We start from the raw sequence: 24,324 nt of genomic DNA, 5'->3' as shown, positions 1-24,324 counted from the left end.
ACGGACAAATATTCTACAACAACTGCATACCATCTCTTTGCCGTCACTGTTTTGGTGGATTATTGTCTCCACTTTGCATTTTTTAGATTCAGTGATTCACAAGAAATGATTTTCTGATCAGGCAAATCGCTCATCTAAAGAGAAGCCATGGCTCTCATGTTCTAATGACAGGGTTTGCTGCGAATTGTGGATTTATTTTAACTCTAAGCTTAAATCCGAAAACTGTTCTGAGCGCTAAAAAAAGAAACCGACCTCACCGTCACCTCGCAGTATGGCCCTGAAGTCCAAACATTTACATCCTACCTTCTGTCAGCACAGATAAAATCTCAGAGGAAGTTGATAACCCACGCTCAGTTTATTTCCACATCTGGAAGCTGCTGGAGTCATGGAGATATCAGCTGTGGAAGTCATGACAACCGCGGGGGGGCATCAAGGTTATCACAGTTAATTCAACCTAAGCTAAAAGTAAAACTGAAGGCGAGAAAATAAATTTGAATAAATGAAATACAAATAAAAGGCATCAGTAGTGTAGCTGCTCCATCATCACCAGTCACCATTCAGTGTTAGTAACATATTACATAAATCTTTGTTTTCACATGTTACTAATACATTTTTGTTTGGGAATAATACAGTTGCTGTTGTTTCCCCTGAGCTAGTAAAAAATATTTAATTTTTGTTTTACCTTAAATGCCTTTGGAGCTCCTCCCTTTGTGTAAGTAGGCTTGTTGTAGTCTGTCGGTTGTAGTTGCTGGACCTTTTGAGTTTGGCTGCTGCTTTTCTAGATTCTTTTATCATATTTTGACCTCCACAAAGTGTTTTTATTATGACCTGTCCTAAACTTATTAAACAAATACCATCTATATACTAATCTATATTGCAGGATACTATTATACTACCATCTATAACTCAAATAGACTCACCAGCACCATTATTAGGCACACCTGTTTCAATCACATGAAAATAAGTTCAAAAGCTGCATCAGAATCAGGAAGAGAGGTGATTTGAGTGACTTTGAATGCTGCATGGTTGTTGGCAGCAGTCAGGCTGGTCCGAGTATTTCAGAATCATCTCCAGGATTCACAGAGAATGGTCTGAAAAAAGACAAGCGTCAGTTTTCTGAGATTAAAAAGGGTTTGTTGATGCCAGAGAAGATTGGCTACACTGCTTATAGTTGATAGAAAACTATAATCAGTTGCAACCAGTTGTTTCAACCAAAATCTGAGCATGTTGAAGGAGATCCAGCAGCAGAAGACCACACCAGGTGTAACTCTTATCAGACTACAATTCATAGGGGCTCAAGATGTTGCCTGGGTGACGAGTTTCAATTTCTCCTGCAATGTTTGGATGACAGCATCAGCATTTCGCATGAACAGCATGAAGGCATGCATGCATCCTGCCACGCATCAACGGTTCAGGCTGCTGGTGGTGATGTCACAAGATCACAATCCAACACAGTACCTTTGGGATGTAGCGGAACAAGAGATTCGCATCATGGATGTGCAGCCAGGAAATCTGCAGCAACTCTCTGGTGCTATCGTGTCAGTACGCATCAAAACCTGTGACGAATGTTTCCAACACTTTGCTGAATCTGTGGCTTCAAGAATGAAAGCAGCTCTGAAAGCAAAAGAGAGTCCAACCTGAAACTTGTACTTTTATGTGAGTGCCTATTAAAATAAAACTAATACAAACTAATCGGATAACTAAAAGTAAAACCAAATGTTTTAAAAAAAAGAAAGTAAACATTAAAATTGAAAATTAAATTGAAACATGGCAAGCGAAACTATTTGCTTCACAAATGATGAAATGATGATAACTTTGCAAAAGCCTCTGGATACAGTGTGTGCGCCGACAGACTCACAGACAGCTATTGAAAAGAAATGTGAAACAGTAGCAATTAACAGCTTACAGAATCCACATCTTGATGACAAATTTTCTTTAATTTTTTAATATTTACAACACTGCATCCTAATAGCATGAAAAACTGCTGTAATATACATTATAACTTGCAGCAGTTGTATTCAAGTTACATTTAAGTATTTTACATTCTTAGACGTAGTCTCAGAGACTACGTCCCATGAAAATGGTTTTAATATGTACCATTACGCTCAGATACATTATGATAAATGATGACAAACAACTTTATAAATCAAACAACACAATACAAAAAAAACATTCATTTAAAATAATGTGTCCAGCTTGGACAGATGAAACAACCAAAACTGTGCCACTTGCTCAACAGTCCATGGCTATGTGACTATTGTGTTCATACAGTCTGCTCTTCTACCATGAAGAGATATTTCAGTGGGATTAAATCTGCATGCACAGAAACCCAGAGGACCAGGAGTAAGAGAAGTTTGACAAGTTGTCCATCACGTCTCAGGATCCTTCGTCCACTGTCAGCTCCTGCAGCTGCTCCTGCACATTCTCCAGCTGCTCCGTCTGGCTCTCTTGTGGCTGCTCGGACTCCGGCTCATGGTTCTCTACCTCTTCCTCCATCTTTGGCTCCTCGCGTACACTCTCCAGATTCTCTGAGCTCTCAAAACAACCCGAATCCCGCGGCTCCTTGGCGTCCTCCCCAGATGTTTCCTCCTTCTCCTTCTCCCCCTCCTCCTCTTCTGGCTCTGACTCTTCTTCAGCTACACAAGCACAAAAACAATCACAGTTTAATATATAGAGGTTTACGCCGATCCTTTTTATTCTTCCTGAACTCTGACAGGTCCTTTCATCTCGCTCAGCATCCAGCAGTAAAGGAACAACACAATCATTCATCCGGAGTCACTTTGTGTCCACCTGGTGAATCTAAACCTTAGCTCACTCCTGTTCAGCGTTGTTTATGTTCTCTCAAACCTCCTGAGGGAAATCCACTACATGCAGGCAGCTGACTGTTATTTGCTGCTGTGTTAGTGCATAAATACGGTGGGACAGCAGAGAGTGAACCAAAACAGTAAATCTGTGGGTCAGATGGCTAAAAAAGAGACAAAACTACTAGTATTTAATGCTCAAACAGCTGCAGATTCAAGAAACACTTGCAGGTTTCTCAGCACAGATAATCACTTCCATCCGTTCACATCTCACCAAAGTGATTGTAGTGTGTATGAAAATTAACTCCAGCTATAAGTGGAGTTAATATGCTGCAGGTTAAATTACTTTCAGTGGTTTCAATGAGCAACGACTCTAATAGTAAGGAATTGATGGACAGTCATCACTGTGGTCAAAATAATACAAATAAAGGTTATTGCGGTTTAGGGGAAGTAGATACTGATTCATATGAAATGTTTTTGGGTGAATTTTAAAGAAAGTTTAAATTCACAAACTGTCCTTCTGCAGCAAAGATGAGCCAAGATATTAAGACGAAGCACTGATAACACAATGTGAGCCATGAAGTGCACCTGATTGTGTAGTTGAAGCATAAAAAAATGACAAAGTGCTCCTGAAATCAGCATCCTTTGATTAGACATTATGAGCTTTGCAGCATCACAGTGTATAAACTTACAGTCTCTCAACAGCTCAGTGGCGTTCAGGATCTTGGAGCGCTGCTCTGGGTCTGTGATGTTCAGCTCATTCAGGTGAGACTCCTTCAGCCCTGCAAAGTCCTCCAGAGTCTGGAAACCATGCATGGACAGCAAAGAACTCAGCTCCTGCAACATGAGAGAGAACAAGCTTTACATCTCTGCGATCAGACAGAGGTGACCATCGCAACAGTTGCTCTGCAGTTTCCCTCACCATCAGGCCGATGCTGTCCAGGACTTCCTCCAGGGATTTGGGTTTGGATTTGGCTCGGTTGGCTTTTCTGCTGCAGCGTTTCCTCCTGGTCGGGGGGCTTTCGTCGGGCAGGAGGTTCACATAAATGAACTTAAAGGAGCCCACCTTGTTGTTGAGCTTCCCGGTCCAGGTGCCCACGGGGGGCTTCTCGATGATGTGGATGATGTCCCCTTTCTATGAAAAGAGAGAGCATTAATACTGGCAGCCTGACAGGAGATAAAAGAAACTCACGAAAGACAGAATTATGAGTTTAAATTAAAGTCTGCGATCATCTCAAAGTTTCGCTCAATATCTGATCAAAAATCTATCCAGTGATTTAAGATAATGATCACCAGTGTAAAAGCTTTGAAAATATGAGTTTATAAATATTTTAAGAACCCCGTCAAGCAGACTTTTCTGATCACACATCATTGTATAAACTGCACTGAAATGATATTTTATCAAAGGGGGTAACCAGTAACGGAGGGTCTTGTAGATTAAACTCTTCCTTCACGGATGATAATCAAAATGACCCGTCTTCTTTTACACAGCTAACAAGCTCCCTGGAGGACGCCTCAGTGAGACAGCAAACGAGGCCAAATCGCAGCCAGTGAGGAAGACTCCCCCCTCCGAGACTCACTTGGAGTTTTAGCGAATCCACATCGTAGGGGCTGGGGGTGAAGTCGGTGTGGACCACAGCGCGGCCGCAGAACGGGCCGTTGTAAGCAATGCCGTTCTCCTCCAGTCGCATGCTGTCCCTCTGGCTATATCCACTGTCCAGGCTCTGTCTGTCGCTGTCTGAGGAGGACAGATAAGAAGCTGGGTCAGATTCATCCTGAGGCCTTCGTCCCAGAGGTTTAAACACACTGTAAACATCCCTGTATGACTCCAGGAATCATGCTGATGGGACACTGGGCCTTTATACAATATAAAAGGGGTTTTCAGGCTTTTATTAAAGTAGTATGGCATTTTACAAAGATGTCAGACCTCTAAATAGCATTTGTAACGTAAATATATAATATTAGGTTGGACTTATTAACTATGAATGCTGGATAATTAAGTCAAAGCACTTTTCCTCCAGTGGGAAACACGGCCTTTTGAAGACTTGAGCAGTTACAAGAACATCTTACAGGGAAAACTTCCCTTCTCAGTCATCTGTAAAATTATCAACTTGCTACTTTCAGTCTCTCCCTGTGGTTTTGCCACAGCGGGTAGCTCCGCATGTTTGATTTGGCAGATTCTTTATACCCTTCCTAACGCAGCCTCATAAGGATTGGGTTCGCCTCGATCAAACTAGGCATCGTTTGCTTGTTAAGTGATTATGAAATCCCTTAAATTGTGTAAATTAAGAAAAGTGGTGGCACTCACAATTTAGTTTAGCTTTGGGATTGAGTAGCACCTGTTTGGGAAACTTCTCTACCTCTGTTAAATTACTCCAACAGCAAAGTTAAGCCTGGGCTAACATTTTAACACTGTTTTAACAGTTATAATGCCGAAGACTCTCTATGCATCTGACCGAGGAAATCAGGTCGACTGAGTCAGTGACCTCCTTTAAATCTAAAATTAAAATGCACTTTTAGGGGAGGAGAGCCTTTCCTGTTTTTACTTGAGTAAAAATCCTTCCTTTAAAGAATTCGATAGTCAAGAATCTAGTTTATCATTATAATTATTGTCTTGCTGTTAAAAGAAAATTAATATCACCCTAAAAAGTATTCAGTGTATCCTTGGGCCACACGCAGTCTGTCACATCTGTGTAGTCGGACCTCCCGTTCCTCTCACACAGCCTGAAGTAGTGATTTTTTTTCACACTTACTGCCAGAGAGCTGGCGGCTGATGGGGCTGGGCATGGTGTCCTCCGAGCCTGTGGAGCACACCGACGTCCTCTGGCCTGCACTCAGATCTGGAAGCCAGTCGGAGGAGACAGGAGACAGCTCTTCACCGCTCTCCCCCTGGGGACAACAGTGCAGGTCAGAGGTCAGTTCACATTTACCTCCCATACATAATAAAAAAGTCAAAGAAGTGTCTCATTATCTTTGTCTCAAACTTGTTTCATTACCTTGGAAAATACTTTAGGGCATCTATCATTGAATTGCAGAAAAGTGAATTCTTCTTTAAAAACACAGTCTGGCTTGTCTTTGTGCTAACAGACATTAACCTTTAAATGACAGATTGGTGGCAGTCTGCTAAATTTAGAGCTCTGAACTGAGTGAGCATTATACCAAACTTTGGTAGGACATGAAAAAGCAGAAGCAGCAGAGGAGGGTTTATTCAGGCTCTTTACCCAAACATCAGCATACCCACAAATCTAAAATACTTGATTACAAGAAGAGTGCAACAGCACTGGCTGAACTGCAACATTAAATTCTGCAGTATGCAGTATTTTAGTTAAATCTAGAAAACATTGCATGCAAGTTTTTGTGCAAGGTAAAAGAATAAACCCCTCTGGAGTACATGGATTTCTCCACAAGGTGGAGACAGATTCACATTTGTAGTAGTGTGAACTTTTTTTTTCCTTTTTTTTTTTTTAGGTATGCATCACGTGTTAACCTTTGGATTACTTTGTGAAACTTAAACAGTCTTTACCCCTTCTTCAGCTAAAGCCTTCTGCACCATCTTGGACGTTTTGCGGGTCATGGTGCGTGAAATGACATTGCGCCACTTCTTCCCCAGTTTGCTGCCACTTTTCACTGCTTCCTCTGCAGTCACACCATCTGCTACCTGCAGAAAAGGAGAAAAGGGAAAACCACCAGATGAGTTTTCAGTGTTATTTAAAGTCACTGGAATTAAGTTTGAGAGTAGTAAAAAAATATTCAAATCAAAGTCACTGACATGAATTTCCTCGGTGGCATCGAAGCCAGGTCATAAAAATTTTCTCACAGACTAAGAAGAGCGTTTGTGGTAATGGGGTTTGCGTGCACACATGTTACTGCCATCCACAAAGTGTTTCTCTGTCTCTCTGTAGCACGAACACGCACACACAGACACACAAGCGCTCTACTGTGGTGCTTGAAAGCACAGTTTTAGAGAGTGTTACCAGACTCCATCTGCAGACAAACTGTGTGAAGTTGCGTGCTTATTACTGACATCTAAAAATGTCGTTTTCAGGCTTTTGAGGTAGTTAACAGCAGAGACGGGCACATAGCTTAATCACAGTGATTATTAGTATCATGCAGATCCTAAAAAGCAACAGTGGGCGCTTGTGAATTAGTCAAGAGCTGTAGCCCAAAAACTTAACATTAACTATTAAAAAGAGTGCCAAATAGACAGAATACATCAAGACAACAGATGCAGTTTTATCCTTAAATTGCTGTATGTAAAATAGATTTGTCAGGTGAGTTATGAAGAGCAGCAGCAGAGAATTCCTAACAGCACCCACCTGGTTAGTGGTCACGTTCAACCACCATAACCTTCTACTAATAATACCCACAGGTTTCTGTTTTGGTTCTGCTACTCAGGTGTAGTTTGGAAGCATGTCGTATTAAGACAAGCTTTTTTCAATGAAGTCTACATCTGTCCACATTACCTCCTGATTAAACTGTTGTAATTATTTCTATTTCTTCACCAATCGTTACTTTATCACCTGCAGGGTGTACAAAACACAGAAGCTCGTCTTCTCTCAGGAAAGAAACAGTGCGATCACATCACACCTGTACTGGCCTCCCTGCACTGGCTCCTAGTCCATTGCAGGATCCAGTTTAAAATTTTACTATTTGCTTTCAAGAGCCCGAGTGTTTTTGTGCCATCCTACTTAACCTGGTCTGTAAACCAGCTGCTTTTAGAAGTTTCTAGATCCACGCTCAAAGTTGAGTCGTGTAGTAGTTGAGCAGGTTTCCTGGGTTTTATCATGCGGTCTTATTTATTTGTATTATTGTTTATTTGATGATGTTTTGATATTTTTGCAGACTTTAGTGTATTTATTAGTGATGTGCTGATTGGTAATTATCTTTGTATTTGGCATAATCTATACAACACTTTAGTCAGCTGATATTAACAGAATTTTGGGGGGTCAAGCTTGGCTTCCCTGATTTAAAAATCAATACTAGATTTGCAAACTAACCATAAGTTTGTCCATTTAGCTCCATTCCCTCATATTCAGTGAGAAATGTCTTGATTTGAAGCCAATTTTGGTACAAATGTGAAATAATTAGGCCCCGGAGAAGCCCTCAAAGCTTGTCGTGCACTTATTCTTAATGAAACACTATCATGAAGAAACGCTGCCGTTTATCGGCAGTGTAAACATTCAGTAACCACAATGACAATGGCAAACCCACGTCTGCAGAGACCGCTGACAGGGGTGTAACAGATGAATTCTCAGCAGAAAGTTTTAAGCTCAGAGTTGACGTAAATGAAAAATAATAAGGCCAAATTTAAATGGATACGCTCTTCGGGGGAATACCATTTATGATTTTCGGACGGAGAGGCTCTCTGCTTGACTAGACCGGAGGACATCCTGTCTGCATGCTGTTGTCATCTGGGGCTCTGTGCAATGCTTCTCATTCTTACTTCCTCTGTAATCATTTCTCTCTAACTTCCACTCAGTAACCTGAATGTTGCTGGGAAATTATTAATATATTCTGTTAATTTTAAAAGTGTTATCATTTGTTCACACGTGTAAATCAGGAAGCACCAACTGGGCACTTCTGTAACAGTCATAACTGAAAAAAAGCTTCCACTTGACCTCTGGTGGATGCGTTATTTAGAGAAGGCCACAGTACGAGAGACGAGGAACAATGTAACAAAATATCTGGAGGAACTGCTATTCAGGAAGTTAAAAGAAGAGATAAAATAGGTATTTTCACTTTATAAACTGATGTTTTGTATATTTTGCTTGTTTTGTGCAAATCCCAGGGAAGAAACTTACATTCTCCTCCAAGCTGAACTCCTTCTCTGACACAACAGGAGAGGTAGGCTTGGGCTTCATGAAATCCTTGAAGCTGCTGGACCTCTGCAGGGTGAGCTGCAAACAAAATGTGCATTGCACTTAAATATCATGAACTCATGAACAGCAAAGAGGATCACACAGTTGTTCAGTGGTTTTCTGTGGAATAACTGATAATGCTGAACTTGCGGTCGTGCACACAGTACGATCTTATCTCCTCAAATTTGTGAACAGAAGGGGTTTCTTAGAAGTAATGTGTGCCAGTGTTTCTCCACACACTGTTATCGGAGTTGAAGTCACGGCTAATTGAACGTCTGCACGGTGATGTGGCTGCATCTGATAAGGTTTTACAAAGGTATTGCAGCTGTTTAGCAGGAAACACAAAGGAAATGATGTGCGGCTAGATTCATTAGGGTTTCTGCAATAAATAGCTCGTGTTTTCAAAAGTGGCATACACAAGACCTTGGGGGAAGGACAGGAGCACCAAAGCTAAAATATATACAAGAACATGATTTCATCCTCGCAACAACATTGTTTTTTTATTCTTTTTTTAGTTCAAACACCAGAAAGGCAAAGCTCTAGTAATTTTGAGCAAAAGAGCCAAATCTGACTCATTTTTTTGCATATTTTCCAGATTTAGACTTTCTTGTAGCTGTTGTGGAAAATTTTTGTCTAATTTTCCATTTAACCACGCCGCCGTGCAACATCTTATCGCAGCTCATCCTTCTCTCTCTGCTCAAACCACAGGAAACTGGCAAAGCTTTAGCAACTGCTGCCAGCCAATCATTGCAGACATCCAGCCAGCACCGGTGGCTTACGGTCTACCTTGTAAAGTTTAACCACCAAAGCTTAACCTTCAGCAGTCTTGGGCCTCAGTGACATTTAATATGACATGTTCTGGTGGCAAATGTTTCTTTTCCCATCCTCAGTTTTTATTTAACAGCCACAGACCTTTCAGCTAAATCAATCTTCTATTAAAGCCGACAACCGCAGCAGTGACATGAGAAGAACAAACGCAGCGAGTTGTGTAATGACATGGCGTGAAAACGACCGCGGGTGGAGAGCTGCATGGAAAATAAGAGCACTGGTGTCAAGTGTAGGAGGTTCACTATCTTGATAGCAGCTGAAGACAAAGTCAGCAGAAGCCACAAAGCCTTCTCTGACTCAAACTACATCTGCAGCAATGATTCACCCTGCCAGAATAGAGGAACTTTACTTTTCTAAAAATGTACCGAGGCTGCAGCCAAAACGGTAGTTAGAAAAGGTAGGAAATATTCTGCTTTAGGCAAAAAGCTGCTGCTGAACCTCAAGTGTTGTCTGTGTTCGTGTGCGTTCAGCTTAACCGCAAAGGTCTGAACTAACTTAAGCTGACATCCTGTGTTGAAAAGATGTGCACACAAAGAAGACAGCTGATGTCGAAGTGCAAACAAGTGTGTGTGGCAACAAAAGTCTACAAAAAGTAACAAATATAAAAACGATGACTTTCTGTTTAATATAAGCATTTCAAAGCGTAGCTGCACACACACATCAAAACAAAGAATTACAGCAACCAAAAAATCTCACCTTCTTCTTCTGCACCTGCTCCTTCTCTGAGGCATTTGACGGCCTTCGCCTCAACATCTTGTCCCTCTGTGATCCTCAGATCTCCCCGGACAGAAAGCTGTGGGAAAGTTGGACCCGCTTTAATCACCTGAGGATTTCTGTGACTGCGCGGTCACAGCCCGAGTCTGATTAGAAAACTGAGGAAGCCTGTTGTGTGCTGTGTTGCTGCCGAGTGAACTGCAGAAGCCAGCAGGAAGTCACGTGGCCATGCTGAAACTGAAGAGGCAAACCCTGTTTTTGGTGACTGCACGGAGACTCGTGGTTTTGTTACAAGTATTGCTCACAAGCGCATGCTATTTGCTCTCTGTGGCTCAAAACTGAACATGATACATGCAACCTTAATGAGTATTTCATTACAACACTGTTGACTGTTACCACATATCAAATGGTGCATAATCACCTGTTTCTCATCATCTTTAAAAAAAGTTTTAAAGATAAAAGTTAAGTCAAGTAAAAGCTGGCTGGAGGAATATTAATCAGCAAAAGATGTTGATGATCTTTTGCTGCAGTGTCACAGCTGCAGTGTCATCCCGCAGCCACTTATACAACATTACTACCCCTGCACCGTTTTTGAACATCTGCAAAAAGTTGCAGTTAAATTTACTGGCTGTAAAAACTTCTCTTGTGTATCTTAACATCTGTGTTGTCAGGCTCCTTTGTGTGCTCACGATGTTGAGGACAAATAAAAGGTTTTGATTTTGCAGTCTGTCGTTTAGCTTCAGTTTTACTGAGCTGAAGTGTGGAAGTGAAAGGCAGCTAGAGCTGACATATTTAGCAACTCAGTAACAGCTTTGCAGCTGCAGCTACAGGAGGCCATAAAAAATCAAAAAATCACAAACTGCTGATCAGGTTGCCCAAAAACTCACATATTTACTCACAAAGTGGTTTATGGGACAAGTGAGTTAAAACAAAAACCGCCAGACACATCCTGACAGGATAGAAATGGAGCATTGAGACAAAAACAACTTGTGTGACTCAGAAATGTGTGCGCTTGTGAGTGCGCACTGAGCTGGCAGGACAAGGCGAAGTAAATGGCTGGCAGTAAATGTAAAGAGGGAAGTACGATGCAAGTCAAGTTTAGTTTGTTATTTTGGAGGGAGGGGGGGGGGGGAAACCACATGATAAGAGGATGCCCTATTTTAGTTTCCTGTCAGTCGGTTAAAGGTTGGCAAGCAATCTCGCAAAAGATCTCAAATGGGATGAAAACAACAAGCAACAGCTGATTTGGACAGTGCAAACTAACACATAGTAGTGTCAGAAACATTCAGACGTTTGCGTGACTACAGTGCTGCAGAGATAACAAAATAAGAGCTCTTAGCACATGTTTAACGTAAAGAAAAAATAAAAACACTCATGCATAATGAAATTTGTGTAAAGAAAACAGCAAAACATTATTACGGACGCAGCTGTTATGATTACACTCACGGACACGTGAAGATGCTTTTTTAAATACATTTTTGGACATTTTTGTAAGAGCATTTCAGAAAGCATACAGAAAGCAAAAGGGAAAATCAAAAAGTTTTGAAATGATCCAAGAATCGAATCCAGGCCCCTGCAGGTTTCCAGCGTAATAGTTGCTCAACCACAGTGAACTAGGGCAGCACCTGTTTTTTGGCTTTTTCTGTAACCAAGTGTAACAAGTGAGAACCAGATCTGACAGAGAAACCATGGGACTCTCTTATTTGGTAGCAGTGCAGTCTGATTTATCATCTTATTTACTCCGAGCAGATATGGATAAGCCAAAGGGAATGAACGATTGAACTGGTTACTTCAATGGAGATGATAATTTACAAAATGAAAGCCATGTTGCTGTTGTCCCCTTTGTGAATCACCACCTTGACATGGTGGAGCGCTTTGTGTGCCCCAGCGATCCCTTTGCCTCCTTGAAGGGTCTCCCAAGGTAAATTGGTCCTGAGTGAGGAGGCAGACAAAGAGCGATTCAATGGACCAATGACAGGCAAGAAAAGCAAGGGACCTGTGTACCCTGCCCGAGATAGGCCTGGAGCCAAGAACTTGATGGAAGGTGGTGGTCAGGCCTTAGTTCATGGGGCCCAGGTGCTCGGGGATGCTCCATCTGGCGACTCCATTGTCCTACTGGGAGACTTCAATGACAGAACGGGTGTGATTTGGAGAAATGGCTTGCTTCATCTGAACCTGAATGTTGTGAAGTTTTTTTTTGTACAAATAACAGTTTGTCCATAATGAACACCATGTTCAAACATAAGGATGTCCATAAGTGCACGTGGCACCTGGATAGGTTGCAGGTCCATAATGGATGGATGGAAGATCATGTTATGTTAAATCACAATTAAGAAATAAATTGGTTGGGTTTCAAATACTCCCTATTTCTCTTCCTTAACAAGGGTTAAGGTTTGGTTCTTGAGTGCCAACTTTCTACTTCCACACATAAAAATGGACAAGCCTGTCCATCTATTGTGAGTTTTTTTTCAACATTTTTTCAAAGAGGGAGAAATCCAAGTGAAATCTACAAATATTCATGCTGCTTACTGATGAGATTTGTTCACTAAAACATTAAATTATAATGCTCATTTGCTAACAGCAGGTTGTTTCCACACTGAGATCAGCCAAAACACCAAGACAGCAACAAAGGAAATGCTCTTAGAAAAGAGACATAAATAAGCAGTGGGTGACATCGAGGTGGCTACATCCATCTTTTATACTCTTAGTGTTTCCAGATTACAAACCACGCTTGGCTGTAGCTCAGATCTGCACCTCAACCTGACATAACTTCATCTGCATACGCCTTCACTGAATCACAGTTAGTCTGGAACTACACCAAGATGAGCTCTTCTAAAGGGTCGGGTTATTTGAAGGTGAATAACTACTCATAGTCAGATTTAAGAGATCAAAGTCCACAGGTGTGTATGTACCTCAACTTAAATACGCAGTACTACTTGGATTGTAGTGATAAGCGGAAGACTTCTGTTAAATTAATGTGGGAGTGTTTAACAGTAAATACATGGTAAACATAAAAGATCTTTCTATCATAGAGAACAATGATCGCATAGTTTTTCTTCCTCTTCTCTTCTTTTCACCACAAGCTCACCAAAGTGGATGAAAACGCCTTTTCTGAGAGCAATCAGACTCTGTCTTTGAAAGGCTCCGTCATGTGCTTTTAATGACCAGAGATGCAGATGCAGGGTGCGAAGAGTCGACGCTTGTCTTCACACCTTCAAGTCACGCTGACAGAGTAGTTGCCCAGCAACCCAAGTCTACCAGCAGGAGCGGCTGTAAGCTGCTGAACCACGAGTCCAGTTATGTGAAGCTGCAGGTTGAATTTGAGTATGATTCGATTTCAGATGTTGTCATTTTTTAATGAAGAACTTCATGCATTGGGAATTTGTGCGCCCTAAGTAGCCTTTTTGGCATCAGTTTTTCTGTGACTTTTTCAGAGTCACATACTGATTCTCTTTGTAGATGCGTATTTCTCATTTAATATATTTTACAGCCACTGTTTACTTTCCTGTGCCTTTGTCTGGAGAAGTAACTTCTTTAAATGTGCACCTATTCATGATGCAAACGTCTCAAGTCCCTCCTCATTTCTTTGTATTCTGCTAGAAAAACTGGAAATAGGTACAGCATTTCATTCAAAAATGCAAATACAGTATCTTGGGGAAAGATAGAGTCTGTACAATTCTAACAAGTTTGAAAGTCAATATTTGGTATGACAACCTTCCTCCTCATTCCTTTAAGTACTCTTCAAGAACAGTTATCCAGACTCCTTAAAGCTCTTCTTTTGGATATTGGCTGCTTTTTGTTTGGGATCACTGCCATATTGAAAAATTAAGTTGTTACCATTCAGACATTTTCCAGATGGTGTTACATGGTGGATCAAAATCTGTTGAGACTTTGGAAATTTATCAATTCGTTCATTTAACAAACAATGGCCTTATTAGCACATGGGCACATGGAAGAACCATTAACAGCCATAACAGCCACAATCAATCAGTAATTGCCAGTAAAAGTCAGTCAATGTGGTTGTGTTGGTTTCTCTGCATGCCAAAACTGATCTAACAAGTGTTCGGTGGGGCTGAGGTCAGGATTGCAGGAAGGCCATTTCATCCTCTCAACTCCCAAATTCTGGAGGCAGTGTCCGATATGCTCTGTGAGGCGGGGAGTGCTGCTGTGGATACAGTTGGGTCCCAGACTCTGGAGATATGGAATGATTGTAGAATCCCCTTTCAGTATTTATCTGCAATGACTTTTCCTCCAGTGATGACTAGCTTTGTTTTTCCAGTGAGGGAGATGCCATCGCACACCATCATACCGTTTCCGTCATAGCATAACTTTCAGGCACCTCGTTTTAAAGATATCTTTGCAAAAGGAATGTTCGTGTCATTTAAAACATTGTAAAAAATGATTCCAAAATTCTAAAAGATTTTTACGTTTTGTTAGTAAATATTTAGACTCTTGTATTTCCACGCAGCTCAATAGGGACAGATCATCAGAAAGAATGAACATGATTATTGACAGAATACAGATAGATGTTTGGTGGTTGACTCCGATGGCCTGTCTTGGCAGAACTGATCCCCAGCAATGAAAGAGATTAGAGCAGGACCCCCCGGAGCCTGGATGCTGGTGGTGAAGGTGAAGGTAGCTTGAATGGAGCTTCAGTTATGAAAGGTGGAGATGGGGAGGAGGTGGGTTGCACAGAAGGAGAAGGAGAAAGAAGGAGAAAGACACACAGTGAGATTTAAAGTATGCGGCAGGAATGCTGGAGAGGGCCGGGAGAAGGTAACTGGACTGGACCGGTGTTGGCACAAACAGCTTGACAGCGTGGGAAAGTGGAACTGATAAAGCTTAGATTTAGCTGACAGGACCTTGGAGAGGACAGACGGGAGGCTATAGATCTTCCTTACTGAACATGAGCTTCATTAATAGTATTAATGGCTCATAGCTCACACAATGTGTATGCATGCATATATTAATCAGCCCACATGGGACAAAACAAAAGCAGCAAGGAAACAGGCCTTAAACACTCTAGAACATTCTAGCAACATTAGTTTGTACTGACACTTCCTCTTTTAGCATCAGATTACGTCTGATTCAGATTAGAATACTGCACCTTTTATACTGCTCAAGTGAGAAACATGTAAAAAAAAACACATCCTATGTTAGTTTTACAACACCATGATGGTACTACTACTGTAGCTCACATGTTTTGGCCCTGCCAACACTTTTTGAGGCCCTCTCACACTTGTGTGGAAAAATGGTGGTACATTTTTCATACATCTCCAACTTTGGGGGTTTTCCCTTTAGTGATCACAGTTTCTGTGAAAGAAACAGGCACAGCTTTACCTTCATTAATAAGATGATTAATGAGAAGCAGATAAGTCTACATCTTTAAATAACTGGATTAGAGATTTTTATGCTGCGGTTAGAAAAACTGAGGTACAGTCAAGTCAACTCTCTGATCTGATGATCATCCATTAAATAGTGGAATAAAAAAAATGAGCGAATGACCTGTCAGCAAAACACAACATGCACTCCTATTTCTTTATTTGAATTTGTGAAAAGTGTCAGTGGCATCCAGTTTAACAGTTTAATTAATTACATTTTTGTGTCATCGATTAAATTCCCAAAGAGCTGTATTTGAAAGTCATGTTTCACCTGCGTTTACACTGGACCTCATTTTTTGTTGGTTTCTTTGAAGGATTTCACACAAAAAACTTTTGACAGCTTTCATTCTTTGACTTTGTGTTTTCTCCTATTTATAGAAATATCTTTCATCACAATGTCACACATGCTGAACTCTATTTTTGTTGGTTTTATTTTTGTTGGTCGCTGCCCAACAGCTTGTTGGTCCATTACTGTTATGTTTGTGTGATAGTAGCAAACTAATGTCTGCCAGGCACCATTAAGAACAAAAAACATTTGCATAAATGGTTACTTAAAAAAACAAAAAATAACTTAATGACTACTTAAATATTTGAATATCGTGCACATCCCTTGGGGTTTTCCCTAATGCAGTTATGCCTGGCACATGGCCATATTTATGAGCACAGCATATATACTGTTTGCAAGTGGCAGCCAGTTACAGGAACGTTGGCTTATACGGAGGGGAAGTGAGCTAAGATGGTACATTTACATAGTAAAAAAAGAGGTGGACATAGTCATTATCACATCACGTGATTAGTTTTGTTGTGAAGCACTCATATGAGCATTTTCACCAACACGCATCATCCCAGAGGAGAGTCCACAACAACGAAATCGTGTGTGTGCGTGTTTGTGTGTCCAGGGTAATGGCATTTGGCAAAAAAGATTCAGAGATTTCATGAAGTCAGATACTCAGAAACCATGTTGTCACTTTGTTGCATTCGTTATTCACGTTTCTCAAAATAAAAGTCTTCTTTTATGTCTTTATTCAGTTGATGAACCTCTTCTAGTTGCAAAGTTTGAGCTGTTTATCTCACTTTTAGCTCAGTTTTGAATCTGAAAAACATTACGTGGGCTAGATGTGGTACACGCACAACAGCACAGCTGACATTTGGCCCATATAAGGTTGACCTGTGGCTAAGTTTATGCACTCACACTGCATCAGGGCTACCAATTTAGGCCAAACGCAACCTAAAATAACTACAAATATGAGCTACTGTCTCCAAAATGTGTGTTAAAAACTCACCTCTGTGCCACTTGTCCATTTAAGTTTTTGTTATTTATTTTCCTGGGTACCAATCAGCAGTTTGGACAAGAAAGCAGTGTAGCTTTACAGTTAATCTTTGGGTTTCTCTACTAACTAAATCACCTCTTACCTGGGTATATCAACCTGGTAACTTATGCTGCTCCAGAGTTGGTTATGTTCTAAATTAGAGACAAACATGTATGAAATCACCAGTCAACTCTTTTTGTGTCACTGTTGCAGTTTGTTGATCAGTAAAAACTCATATTAAATAAAACATTTACATGTAAAATATATGCAAGGTAGGCTGACTACTTCTGTAAAATAAAAACATCCTGGTAACCTGTTAACTTTAACATCTGGTGGTGTCCATCATGCTTCTGCACACTTGTCTTTTGGAGGTTTCTCTCTCCTCTTCTTGTATTTCATCAACTGTAACCACAGGGTTCAGCATTGGCCCTCTGTCCCAATTACTTATTTTACCTGGACCACATACTGCTGATGCTAGCATCCTTCCCCAGAACTGTGCCTTGACAAACTCATCTCTTACATCTAGAGACAATTTTCTTGTCCTCAAAGCTCATTTTTTACTTTGGCACAAACCCTCTTAGAGCTGGCGCCGACTAAATTTAATTAGACACTGGAGGTTGTAAAAGCATATCAATGACCTTTGATGGAAATAGGTCACACCAGAGCTCAGTGTCATAACAAAGGGTCTGAACACTTACAGTATATAAATAGGATATTTCAGTGTATTATTTCAGTACAGGAACACTCCATGTTTTTGCTGCCTCATTGTGCTGTATTCTCTGGGTGATCGTGATTTGAGGAAGGCATCCATCTCAGTCAAGTCGAGCAGCCGCCTCTACTTTTTTCGGTGGGTGGTTGTTACATTAAAAAAGTCTACCTTGTAATTTGAATGCAAAAACTTCATGTTTCTATCTGGAATGTAATTAAATCATGTAAGATCTGTATGAAATTCAACAACTTAATTTGTTCTTGTTGAGATCACATGATACAATCTAGTAAGAGTGGTTAGTTGCTGGACTCATGAAATTCACAAAATCGCAGGAGATTTCAAACTGCAGGAAAATCACTGGAGTTATACGAGGCAGACAACTACACACATGCCACGTGCATGCTATTGCTATTTATTGTGTTTATTGTGCAAATGGTTGTTTGTCTCTACGTGATAGACTGGTGAGCTGTCCAGGCTGTACCCTGCCTCTTATCCTATCACTTCTGGGTTATGCCCAAACCCCCCCTGCAACCTGGATAAAAATGGAAATTCTGCAGCAAGGAGGCCGTTAGTCGTTTTAGATCCATTCAATTCCTATGTTAACCAGACTCTAGACTTTGTTGAACATTATGTAATATGAAGACAACATGTAGTATTTAAGTATTTAAGTAAGTGACCATGTAGTATTGGGGTAAAAGCTATTCAATAGTGTTGAAATAAAATGACAAAATTGCAAAGGATTAAAATATTCCAAGAGCTCACCTTACTTCATCTAAACATGTTTCAATCGCGTTTTATCAACACAAAATGCACAGGTTTGTTGAATATGAATAAGTTGTGTTGATTGAACTCAGTTGTTTAAGTTTCTGCCAAAGCAAAACACTTGTGTGCAACCAATGCCCACTATTGAATTAAGTAAATCCAACATGGCCCTTTTTTCAGTGTAGACTGGTGAGAAACAATTTTTTTTTAAGTCTTTACTTTAATAAAATAGAAACAATATTATCTGGTCATACAAATGTCCAGTTTAAAACCTCAAAAATCACAACAAATCATTTAAAACTCCACATCAAACATTTACCAACATAATTAAATCATTAAATACATCTTTCAATTAAAAAAAAAAAAAAAAAAAGCTAAATTGCATCTCTCAACCCAGTATAGCTGCTCAACTGAGACTGCATAGGAGTAACAGTGTGCAAGTCTGCTGCGAATGGAGTAAGTGCAGTGGAGACGGAGATGCTCAGACGATATTGTGGAGCATAGCGACAGCCAGAGCGATGAGGGTCAGCGAGGACGAAGAGACGGAGGCAGACGAGCCAATCTCAGCGAAAGGCTCCGTGTTTCTAAGCATCCAGTCCTTCTCCTCACGAAGGCCCTGATTGTCCAGCTCAGCACCCACCAGGCTCCGGATTGTCTCGTAGTATTTATTCAGCCAGTGAAGCTGGTGAGAGAAGAACATTTACTGAATGTTTACTGTTTAATATTCCAGCTGAATTTATTGAACTTTATTCCAAAGTAACCAAAATTGCTTAACAAGGATAAAACAGAATTTCCTTTTTATTTTCGTGAAGAAATAAATGCACATTATGAAAGTGTTCGCACGTAATGACTCATTTATGCAACACATGATGAACATCCTGTGGTTCCTCAGTTTTCCTCACAGTCAGCCTATTGTCATTACGCAGAAATGTTTAGCGTTATAAATTTTTAAAAATGTATCGTCATTGCTCCTCAGATGAACCACTTTATTTCATTTTGGAGTGTTATGGACTCTGGAAAAGATCATTTTCAGTAAGAAGTCTGTGAAACTGACGACTTGGACTTCTGGCTCTGATGAAATTCAGTTTGCACAACCAGTCAAATGACGTGATCCATTTTTAAAGGACTTACAAAACAATCCTTCCTGTGGCAAAATGCAAAACAATCTACAAAACCATCGATTGGGCAACAACCGATCCTATTGCGTGCTGTGTGTCTGTGCTGTAAACTCCAGTTTTAAGGGGCTTCACAAGAAACTGTATTTAAAACACTGCTGTTCAAAGGTACAGAGGCTTCCTATCTGGCAACATGTTGATAAAAGATCAAGTGAGAGATTTTGAGACACTGTCATAAAGGTCCACAGAAGGATGAACATGGTGAGCAACAATACTTAGGTAGGCTTTGGATTTAAACGATGCTCAGTTCATACGGTGGGGCCCCGGAAACAATTCAAAATGAGGAAGGCTTTTGGGATGGGTGGGCAAAAACCATTCCTGATTTGAGAACTGCATTAAGAGTGCTGAGAATGACGGTCATGGTGTGAGGATTGACTGCAACATAAAGAAAATAACTCCACAAATAAGTTGTAAGGAAAATGCCTTCATTCTAACACCACAGTTTACTCTATATACTCCAACAATTTCTGCATGCAAGCTTTCATTCAGGGACTACTGGTTAGCTTTGACCTTGTTCCAGTCAGATTTGTGAGGCATAGTGTAGTTACTCATACTGTACTTACCCATTAATAATAATGTTAGCTCACCATATAAACTGAAAAGGGCTACAATTAGTCCCTTTTTACGAATCAATGCAAATCAGACGATTGCAATTACAGAGCAGAATCAGTTTTTAAAAACAAGACTGTTTAGTGTCTGACTCCTGACACCTATTCTGTTCATTATAAACAGCCCCTAAGACTACATATGCAAACAATTCCCTACACTATTACACCATCCCGTGTACTCAATTAGTGATACAAGACAGGACTGATTCATGCATTCATTCAAATGCTGCAGCAAACATTGAGACCAGACAGCATTTGTCTAATCTTCTATTATCCAATGTTGGTGAATCTGTGTGACTGGTAACCTCAGTTTCGTCTCCTGGCAAGCACTCTGTGTGGTCTGCACCTGTAAACCATCTGCTGCAAGGTTCAAAGCGCATTCAGAGATGCTCTTGTGCATATCTTGGTTGTAGTGGTTATATTTTACAATTCTTCTCTAACATCAACAAGACATTTCTAACCAGGGAACTGCTGCTCATGGGATATTTGCTTTAAAGTGCACAAAAATACACTAGATTTAAATAATACCAGGATTTAAACGTTCATGAACTCTACAAAAGTAACATCTGTTTGTGGTTATCAAAAGTTAATGTCATCTTGATTTGAAAAAAAAAAAGCAGCATAACAAGTTCTTACATTTTCCACTTCTAAAGAAGAGCCAAAACACAGAAGTTGATTTCACACGTGGTTTTGTTTTCTTTACAGAGCGTTTTGATCAGTGAACCGTAGACAAACTGCAGCTTAAAGCGTATAATGGGGGATTTTAAGAGGAAACCAGCACTGGTATTGCAGGCAAAAGAGCCTCTGATATGACAGGTTTGTATACCCAAAGGTATTTACAAATTAAAACTAGAAATTAGTTTTGGGGAAGTAAACTCACACCGAGGTGCAGCCGAGCATTCATTTTATGCCTTCACGTCAGCACATATTTGTATCTCATTTTCAGAAATTGGAGGCAAATGTCTTGTAGTTGATTATGCAATGAGGTGCAAGTTCTTACCTGCTCTGAGCTGAGCAGTGACATGTCAATCAGCTTTCTGTCATATGGAACCAGTGATACAGTGTCAAAGGTCAGGTAGTTATTTCCATACTGAAGGACAGAAAAGAAAATCCACATAACGTTACCTTCACGTTACATTAAAAAAATGATATAATTCCAGATTATCAATAAGGCACCACTTAATTTTCACCTTTGTCTGAACCGGTACGACCACTGCAACATCTTCAATCCGGATCCCAAAGTCATTCTCCTTATAATATCCAGGTTCTATGAGCAAAATCAAGCGATTTTTCAGGATTTTGACATTTTGCACAGAAAAACTTTACAAAATAAAACTCACCGATAGACGTGAACATGCCGGCTCTGAAGCCAATGTTGTTGCTTTGGAAGCCAACAGGCCCTGGGGATACATCACATTAACTCATGATTAAAATTCAAGTTACGTTACAGAAAAACAGATAAACTTCTCCATGATTTACTCTACAATATATACATTGGAAGCTTGTGAACATCATGCAACCTAAAGTGTATTTTCATGATCATGCTGGTCAGTGGATATCAAGTATTAAAGAGGAATTATCAGAGGTCATTATTCATGAGCCAAAATGTCAGACTTCAGGCTGCTCAAAAAACCTCAGTTTCAGCTTTTTTACTCTTTAACACTGTTAATGTGGTGCAAAATACAGCTGAGACAGATGAGAACAGTTTTCTGGAAAGTTAAAGGCGAGCTTTTATGATTTTTGTATCTGTGTCATACATTACTGTCGCTGTGGATATCCATAATATGGTCATCTCAGGCATTTAGCTAAGGCTGTAAGCTGGCCGGGGACCTTTTGTGTGGATTTGCATGCTCTGTCCAGGTACCTGGGCTTCCACCCACAGTCCAAAGACATGCATGTTAGATTAATGTGAATGTGAGTTTGAATGGTTGCCTCTCTGTTTTATGACTGCTGGGACAGGCTCCAGCCAAACTGCAACTCTGATTTGGATAAGTGGAAGAAAGTGGATGGATAAATGGATCAACAGACTCTTGACTGACATTTCAATGTTTTATATATTAAACAGTTGAGAGATGATGAAAATAATTGTTACCTTCAGCCCTATTAGGAATAATTTCCTCCTGATATTGTTAAAAAACAATTAAACACCATTTGGGGCACAGAGTGGACCAGCCACTTAAAAATCAGCCCAATTTTATTTATCCTTGACACACTGTATGATTTTATTTATTTATTCATTTTAACTCAGAAGGTGGAGAGAAGTAAGCAAAGCGTGATAACTAAACAAAGTGTTTTAATACCCTCTAGCATCTTTTTTGCGGAGGCTGGAAGGAATAAAAGTAATGATGCTTTCAGAGGTTTTTTTTTATCCCACTTTGTCTTCTGCATCTGTAATAATGCAGAAGACAAAGTGGGATAACCGTTAAATTGTTTCAGTTTCAACATGGTTGATTTAGTGGAAGATTTGGTGCCACTTCTCTTTTTTATTAAATTATACATTTCCTTGAAATTCTTGTACTTTGTGGCTTTTTCGAAGTTTTTGTACACCTGGGACACATTTGACATGGACTCTCATCCACAGATCGATACTTAGTAACTACTACTGGAAAGATTAAATGCATAAACCCTTTCTCTCGCAGTGTAGCCCATTTTCTGAAACCTTTCTGAGATATTATTGTGATGCATAGATGCAAGTGTACGCACTGAAAAATAAAACAGTGTTCAAAAAACAGCACGCGGCATATTTGGCATCTCAAAGTCATCTCCAAATAAAGGTTCGTACACTCATGAACTCCGAAGTAGTTTCCGACACCGTGACCTGTGCCATGGCCGTAGTTCAGGCCCACCTCCCACAATGCCCGGCGACCCAGCATCTCCATGTTCACACCTGTTGATGAACAAAAACCTCCAGTCAGACATCCTGTACCAGACACGCTACATCTACTCACAGCTATGGTCTATGGTGGAGGAAGGGGGCTCTCTAGTGGTGAAACAGAAAGATTTCATTTAAGATGTGTTTATTTTTCATTCCCACCTCTTGTCCCGGAGGGAAAAATGGTTCTGGATATCTCAATGTTTCCCATCAGCACTCGAGTGAAGGCCTCCTGTGAAGCAAGACATGTGGTAAATGATAGGAAACTTGTGTTTTGAACAAAATAATAAGAATTAAAGAATTAGCATAGAAAGAAGCAAAGTTGATTGATTGCTATATGACTGATTCGACTGATTATAAGGAAATATTAACATATCTTCTCTTTCAGTGATACCTTTTGCATTTCTGTGGGCTTTCCCCAGTGAACCGTCCGAGTGATGTCAGTGGTGCCATCTCTGAAAACAGTGAGAGACACGGTGACTCATTTTAAACGCTCGTGACATAAAATGAAACTACAGAAGTGTGTGCAGAGATCATTTTTACTCACAGATACTGGCCACCAGAATCAACCAGGTACATCTCATCAACTGTCAACCTCCGGTTTGTTTCTTTTGTAGGGCTGTAGCACAAAAACAGGAAATGATAGTAGCACTGCTTGCTGGTGTTTTTCAAATGTGTTGAACTATTAGCAAAAGAAAAAAAATGCCTTCATGCAAAAAATCCAAAAACATATTAATGTTATTGTTATTTTGTGATAACCGTGGGGCTCTAAGGCTCAGAAAGATATAATCAGGCTGTTTATAATAAGACCGTGCGGGCCTCATTTTGTGAGGCACAAAAGTTGAGGAAAGAAAAATATTCTCAGTCACTCATCTTTTACAGATTTTCCTCGATGCCTTTTATGCAGGTCTCACATCAGGAAAGTCGTCCTCACGCTTAGTTCTCAAAACATCTCTCACAACACACACTCATTTTTATAAAAGACAAAAAAGTGTCAACACATGCAAAGCCACTCGATCACTTTAACTCTGCAACCAATGACTAAAAACCTTTCAGTCAAATAATTTTATGTTTTCATCAAAACCTTACTGGAACCAGCACCTCTCTCTAAACCACTCGCACCACCTATTTGTGTGATATATGCTTGTGTGTAACCAGGCATTCCTGACACAAGACTGAGAGCATGCATTTCTATTTGCTTCAAATCAAGGGCATCTGCTACTTCTAAGAGTGCTGAGAATGACGGTCTGCAACATAAAGAAAATAACTCCACAAATAAGTTGTAAGGAAAATGCCTTCATTCTAA

The 24,324-nt window shown here is 40.2% G+C and overlaps 2 protein-coding genes across 2 annotated transcripts in view; both read right to left on the bottom strand.

Annotated features, from left to right (window-relative positions):
• Positions 1-1,918: 1,918 nt before the first annotated feature.
• sash3 (SAM and SH3 domain containing 3) lies at positions 1,919-10,434 on the bottom strand. The gene is made up of 8 exons (XM_005722920.2): positions 10,184-10,434; positions 8,603-8,698; positions 6,325-6,459; positions 5,555-5,690; positions 4,382-4,539; positions 3,724-3,936; positions 3,494-3,638; positions 1,919-2,636 (listed from the first exon to the last, which is right to left on the bottom strand). Exons 1-8 carry the CDS (start codon positions 10,238-10,240, stop codon positions 2,377-2,379), a joined length of 1,200 nt encoding a protein of 399 aa, XP_005722977.1. The 5' UTR covers positions 10,241-10,434; the 3' UTR covers positions 1,919-2,376.
• Positions 10,435-18,580: 8,146 nt separating this feature from the next.
• xpnpep2 (X-prolyl aminopeptidase (aminopeptidase P) 2, membrane-bound) overlaps positions 18,581-24,324 on the bottom strand; it is a 19,392-nt gene continuing 13,648 nt past the window's right edge. Inside the window, exons 14-21 of the mRNA XM_005722919.1 lie at positions 23,566-23,637; positions 23,413-23,473; positions 23,181-23,250; positions 22,929-23,033; positions 21,487-21,546; positions 21,337-21,413; positions 21,147-21,236; positions 18,581-19,045 (exon numbers count right to left, since the gene is read on the bottom strand). Of these exons, the coding sequence (XP_005722976.1) occupies positions 18,845-19,045; positions 21,147-21,236; positions 21,337-21,413; positions 21,487-21,546; positions 22,929-23,033; positions 23,181-23,250; positions 23,413-23,473; positions 23,566-23,637 (736 nt within the window). The 3' untranslated portion in view covers positions 18,581-18,844. The remainder of the gene's footprint in view (positions 19,046-21,146; positions 21,237-21,336; positions 21,414-21,486; positions 21,547-22,928; positions 23,034-23,180; positions 23,251-23,412; positions 23,474-23,565; positions 23,638-24,324) is intronic.

This window comes from Pundamilia nyererei, unplaced genomic scaffold (assembly GCF_000239375.1).
Source record: "Pundamilia nyererei isolate P.nyererei 1_Seehausen unplaced genomic scaffold, PunNye1.0 scaffold00008, whole genome shotgun sequence".
NCBI lineage: Eukaryota > Metazoa > Chordata > Actinopteri > Cichliformes > Cichlidae > Pundamilia > Pundamilia nyererei.
This window is presented reverse-complemented; position numbering and strand designations above follow the sequence as displayed.

Coding starts and splice junctions, on each gene's coding strand:
- sash3 (XM_005722920.2), bottom strand. CDS start 10,240: ATGTTGAGGCGAAGGCCGTCAAATGCCTCAGAGAAGGAGCAGGTGCAG. Junction 3,937..4,381: donor TGGATTCGCTAAAACTCCAA/GTGAGTCTCGGA, acceptor CTCTTTTCATAG/AAAGGGGACATCATCCACAT. Junction 3,639..3,723: donor TGGACAGCATCGGCCTGATG/GTGAGGGAAACT, acceptor CTCATGTTGCAG/GAGCTGAGTTCTTTGCTGTC.